This window comes from Oryx dammah, unplaced genomic scaffold, assembly GCF_014754425.2.
Source record: "Oryx dammah isolate SB20612 unplaced genomic scaffold, SCBI_Odam_1.1 HiC_scaffold_10, whole genome shotgun sequence".
In the NCBI taxonomy this organism is placed as follows: domain Eukaryota; kingdom Metazoa; phylum Chordata; class Mammalia; order Artiodactyla; family Bovidae; genus Oryx; species Oryx dammah.
This window is the reverse complement of record NW_024070194.1, coordinates 37,209,288-37,215,287: the sequence shown is the minus strand read 5'-3', so window position 1 is coordinate 37,215,287 and position 6,000 is coordinate 37,209,288. Positions and strand designations below refer to the sequence as shown.

Sequence of the window (6,000 nt, the reverse complement as noted above, 5' to 3'; positions counted from 1 at the left end):
AGGTGGATGTATGTGGGGTGGGGGTGTGTGCAGAGTGAGAATGTGTGCAGAGTGGGGGTGTGTGGGGGATGGGTGTGAGGGGGGTGTGGGAGGGGTGGGTGTCGGGGGGTGTAGGGGTGTGGGGTGTGGGGTAGGGGCGTGTATGTGTTGAGGGTGTGTGTATGTGTGTGTATGTGTGTGGAGTGTGGGTGTGTGTGGGGGGGATGTGTATGTGTGGGGGGTGGGGGTGTGTGTGGGTGTGTGTGTGTATGTGTGTGTGTGTGTGTGTGGTGTGTCTGTGTGTGGGTGGGGATGTGTATGTGGGGGGTGGAGGGGTGTATGTGTGGGTGTGGTGGTGTGTATGTGTGTATGGGCAGGTGTGCGTGTGGAGGGGGGTGGTGTGGACACTGCTGTTGCCAAGATGATCAGGAAGGTGCCACCCGGGTGCCAGGCTGATGAGCACGACGTTCGTCAGTGACCTCAGAATGCCTGGCCTGAGGCTGACAGCAGGGTGGACGAGTCAGAAAGACGAGTGTAGACCAGCCAGGTCGCCAGCAGTGCGGTCAGCCTGACTCCAGGTGATAAAAGACCAGCAAAAGGCCTAACTGGTGAGCATCTTCTCACCCTAAATTGCCAGATTTTCGCTAAACTCGGCTGCGTGGATCTTCCATGTGTGTGTGATTGCTCCTTACAACCGACTCATTCACAGTGCATATCCGTGCCCAGGGCTGTAGGTCAAGTCAATACACAGCTTTCCAGGCCCCTCTATGTTCACCCGTCGTCCAAGTTCTTTGAAAGCACGCCCAGCAGATGGAATACCTCAAGATCAGGGTCGTCCAGGCAGCGGGGCGGGATGGCCCAGGGGAGTTGTGGGCACCAGAGAAGCTGTTACTGGAATGGCCATCTTGACCATCACTGTCCAAGCTCTGTGCCAAGTTCAGAGCTTTTCCATGGTGCCAAGGAAGGGTGACAAAGGCCTTCCATCTTTCATACCTTCCTTCCGATTCGTTATAGGCATTCAGTAATTCAAGATATAGAATAATTGAATCATTACACACGTGTTCACCAGTCCCTGACTTTGAAATGAATGAGGCTTTATTGCCATTGTCAGTAAACAGGAGCCATGACCGAGGCCCGGAGCCCAGCTTTTCCTCGGACCCAGAGGACTGTTGAGAGGGAGACTGGGGAAGATCCTTGTGTGTTCATGTTCATGGCGCCCCCCTCTGAGCCATGCCTGCCCTCTGGCAGCCTGATGACCATCCCAGCAGCTTTTCTCCAGCCTTCCCAGTTTCAGCCGCATGGACAGTCAAGAGCGGACACAAGTCAGTCCCACTCTCTTGACCGCTGGCAGCCTGCCTCCACCTCTGGATGCCCACTCACCTCGTGTGCTGTGGACAAGGTGGACAGGAGGGCGAGGGTAGCCCATTCTGCCCTGCCCATATGCAAATCTAACCTTTCTGATATTCCAGCAGCATAAACCCGAAGGCGGGATTTCAGCAAGAAAATATTTACCCAAAGCTCTCTCTCTCATAATCTATCGATTTTAATATCCTCCCCACTTTGGCTGAATGTCAATTTTACCCCGAGGACTACTCCTGGAACACATTTTATTTACTTAGGCCTTTCAAAATATTAGTGTTGGAAATAAGTGGAGTTTGAGTCTTTTGGTGTTCCCATTTAAAGTTTATTTTTCCTATTTGAATAATGCTGGTAATTTGCCTCAGTAATTGGGGCCGGCGGGCAGCATGCGGACCACATACACACAAGTAGCATCGCGTTCCTGTTTTCATTAGGAACGCGCAGCTCATTAAATGCCGAGCCAACTTCCCCACTTAACCTCTGGAAGCAGAGCCACCTGACGATCACCATCGTTTAACGAGAAGCCAGTCTGCTCTCCTCTGATCGCTTCTGGTCCAAGTGTCCAGCCTGTGCCAAGTTCTGCACGAAAAGCATCAGCGGACCCCAGACGGAGCTCGTCAGGCCCTGAAGGGGCTGGGCAGCTCTGCAGACTCTGCAGCCCCCACCCCAGTCATCCTGTCTGCTCCTGCAGAAGAGAAGGGGACATGGGGGAGGTGGCAGGCCCCTGGGCATCACGTTTCCTCCCACTGTAAGCCTCAAGAGAGGCCATGACCCACTTGGGGAAGACAACAGCGACCCTCTCCTGCTACCAGGGACCTTCAGAGGCTAAATCACCAGCCGCCGAACGTCCTCTTTTTCATATTTAACAAGGAATTTATGCTGCAAACGACGCTTCAGCTCATTATTCAGGATTTTTGCAGTGTATCTTTAGAGCTTCTCTGCACAGGGCTTTCGATATTGCAAAGCTGGCTTCTCACCCATCCCCACATCCAGTCTCTACTGCCCCACCCAGAACCCACCAGACTCTCCCTGTTCTCTGTCCTGATGGGCAGACCACCCCCCATGAGGGTGCCTGGAGGGGCTTCACCACAACTCTCGCTGAGCTTGTACCCAGAGGCTGAACCAGACCAGACTCGGGGGTCTCTGCAGGACCCCTCCCCTCCCCCCAGGATGGACTAGACCAGGCTCGGAGATCTCTGTAGGACCCCCCTCCTCCCCATCAGGGACAGAATAGACCAGGCTCAGGGGTCTCTGTAGGACACCTCCTCTCCCCCTTAGGATGGACTAGATCAGACTCGGGGGGTTTCTGTAGGACCCCTCCCCTCCCCATCAGGGAAGGACTAGACCAGAAAGCACTGATGCTGCACTGTGGGCTGGAAATTCAGTTCAGTTCAGTTCAGTTGCTCAGTCGTGTCCGACTCTGTGACCCCATGAATCGCAGCACGCCAGGCCTCCCTGTCCATCACCAGCTCCCGGAGTTTACTCAAACTCATGTCCATGGAGTTGGTGATGCCATCCAGCCATCTCATCCTCTGTCGTCCCCTTCTCCTCCTGCCCCTAATCCCTCCCAGCATCAGAGTCTTTTCCAATTCTTCGCATGAGGTGGCCAAAGTATTGGAGTTTCAGCTTTAGCATCAGTCCTTCCAGTGAACACCCAGGACTGATCTCCTTTAGAATGGACTGGTTGGATCTCCTTGCAGTCCAAGGGACTCTTAAGAATCTTCTCCAACACCACAGTTCAAAAGCATCAATTCTTCAGCACTCAGCTTCCTTCACAGTTCAAATCTCACATCCATACATGACCACTGGAAACACCATAGCCTTGACTAGACAGACCTTTGCTGGCAAAGTAATGTCTCTGCTTTTCAATATGCTATCTAGGTTGATCATAACTTTCCTTCCAAGGAGTAAGCGTCTTTTAATTTCATGGCTGCAGTCACCATCTGCAGTGATTTTGGAGCCCCAAAAAATAAAGTGTGACACTGTTTCCACTGTTTCCCCATCTATTTCCCATGAAGTGATGGGACCAGATGCCATGATCTTCGTTCTCTGAATGTTGAGCTTTAAGCCAACTTTTTTGCTCTCCTCGTTCACTTTCATCAAGAGGCTTTTTAGTTCCTCTTCACTTTCTGCCATAAGGGTGGTGTCATTCTGCATATCTGAGGTTATTGATATTTCTCCCAGCAATCTTGATTCCAGCTTGTGCTTCCTCCAGCCCAGCATTTCTCATGATGTACTCTGCATATAAGTTGAATAAGCAGGGTAACAATATACAGCCTTGACGTACTCCTTTTCCTATTTGGAACCAGTCTGTTGTTCTATGTCCAGTTATAACTGTTGCTTCCTGACCTGGAAAGCGGGCTGGAAAGACCCCCTCAAAGTTTGCTGTTGGTTGGGGTGCTCACTTCCACCCTAGGAGACTGAAGGAGCTCCACGCAGCCCATGGAGGCACCCTGGAATCTGAACTTACAAAAATAATTCAAGACACAAACTTGCTTTTGAGCATTTAGCTGCTTCTACCATAAACCAAATGGAGAAAAATCAAATTATCTCAGTCTGATTAGTTGGGTTTGCAGTAACAAGAGTTGACTGTATGTATTAAATCTCAAGTGATTAAAACATTAAAAATTCCTAGTGTTAAATTAGACGGTAAGTCTGCATCTCCCAACATGAATTCTAAGTTTCTGCCTGGCTTCTAACACACCATGTAATCAACAACAACATTTACACATACAAATACAACTATGAAGAACTACATGCAGCTGCAAGCATGTATGTGATTTAATTAAAGCCCATCACTGAAAATAGTTGCAGTGCTGGGGATGGACTGGGGGCTGGGGAGATGGGGGACTGGGGGGTGGGGGGTGGAGAGGGTTTGTGAGGGAAGGAGGCCTGAGCACAGCTCCAGGCTGAGTTCCTTATGGAGCCCCAGTCTGTTCATTTCGCAGAAGGTCTGAGGAGACACCTCAGTGCCTTAACAGAGGACATGCACTTTTCCAATGCAGATGGTTATTCACGATTCTCTCCTTCTGACTTTTAAACCCAGAAAAACTAAGGGTCATAGTTCAATATATAAACATTCCATAAAACTCCCCCTGGCAAAACTACAAGCAAGACTTTTCAAAGCCACCCTAGAAAGTAATGCTGGTTAAATACCAAAGAAGTGAGACGTCTCAAAGCCACCCTAGAAGTGATACTGGTTAAATATCAAAGAGATAAATTTTAACCAGCTAAATACCCCTGTACATCTTAATTAGACTGTCCTCCACCCAGAGTAAGAAAAGTTAAAGAAATCTTTGCTTTTTTCTTTCTACATTCACCTTTATAAAATGTTAATTGAGAAATACACTTAACATAAATGTCAAGGACCCCTTAAAAGGATAAAGAAAAAAGGCTTGTAGGGGAGATGTTTAAAGGAAGGTCTTGATGGAGGGCGGGTGGTTCAGAGGCCAGACGGGGACAGAGTGGGAGGGGGTGCTCAGAAGCGGGGGTTGTGGGCTCTGGACCCCACCATCCAGGAAGAACCTGGAAAGTCACTGAAGAGAAAGGGTGCTTCCCAGATGTTGGGATGATTCCTGGGTGTTGGGGTGATTGGTTCTGTGACACAGGGAAGAAAATGGGAACCAGTTGTCAGTGGTGTGAGCACCAGCCCCCCAACTGGAGGAAGCCTCTGCGAGGCTGGAGGGAGGCAGGGACAGTCCCCCCAGGGTCCTGCTTGAGGGCTTGTGCCCTGGGGCCACACTGGGCCAGAATCCCCGTGGCCGGCTTGCCATCTTGAGGCCAGGGGGTCACGGAGCAGGCAGCGGGCCGCGGGTAGAGTGGAGGAGGGAGGAGGCACGGTCACAAGGCTGCTGCTTGTGTTTTCCAGGAGTTCGCAGATGCCGTGTCCCAGCTGGTCACACAGAAGTTCCGAGAGCTGGCCGTGGGCCTGGCCTCGGCGCACGCCCGCCACAAGGCGCTGGCCGGGATCGTCATGACCCGAGGTAACACCTCCCCGCCGGGAAGAGGGGGCAAGCCTGGAAACAGGACTCCCTCCCCATGAAGACACAGAACAGAGCAGACAGTCCACCCACCAGAGCTCCGAAGAAGGGCAACTGGAGGGCACGGCAGTCCCTTTTTGTCAGGCATGTCCCACACCCCATGGTTGGGGGGACCACATCCTCCTGTCTGCAGGGGCTCAGCCAGGATCAGGCCCCACAGAGAACCCCTTACCCTGAGATTCTTCAGTCCCCCTCTCAGGGCGCACACCACCCTGAACAAGCCCATTGCAGGAGACACAAGGCAGGCCTTCTCCAGCCCCCACCTCTAACTGCTCACTGACAGTGACAGGACAGTGACCAATGGCCCATCAAGGCTGCTCTTACCAGCCAGGTTCAAGAAAGTGATGCTTAGTTTTAAACCATCAATTTGGGTGAAAACATCTCAGTACTAAATAACTTACTAATAGTAACTAGCCATCTGGTTATTTGAATTCAGCTGTTGCTAGCTGCAAAGTTTGGGGTGAGCTGGTAATGACCTACCAGAGAACGATTACTGTCCAAAAGCATGGGTGTTAGAAGCCAGACAAACAGCCCACTTCCCTCTCACTCTAGACACCAGAGGCTCCTCCAGGGCCACCAAGTGCAAGGCCACTGGGGTCGGGGCAGCAGCGCAAGGATACTC

At 51.5% G+C, this 6,000-nt stretch overlaps 1 protein-coding gene across 1 annotated transcript in view; it reads left to right on the top strand.

Moving 5' to 3' along the window:
• The window catches only part of ADARB2 (adenosine deaminase RNA specific B2 (inactive)), a 240,495-nt gene that overhangs the window by 215,730 nt on the left and 18,765 nt on the right, over positions 1-6,000 (top strand). The window contains exon 4 of the mRNA XM_040247959.1: positions 5,207-5,321. Within this exon, the coding sequence (XP_040103893.1) occupies positions 5,207-5,321 (115 nt within the window). The remainder of the gene's footprint in view (positions 1-5,206; positions 5,322-6,000) is intronic.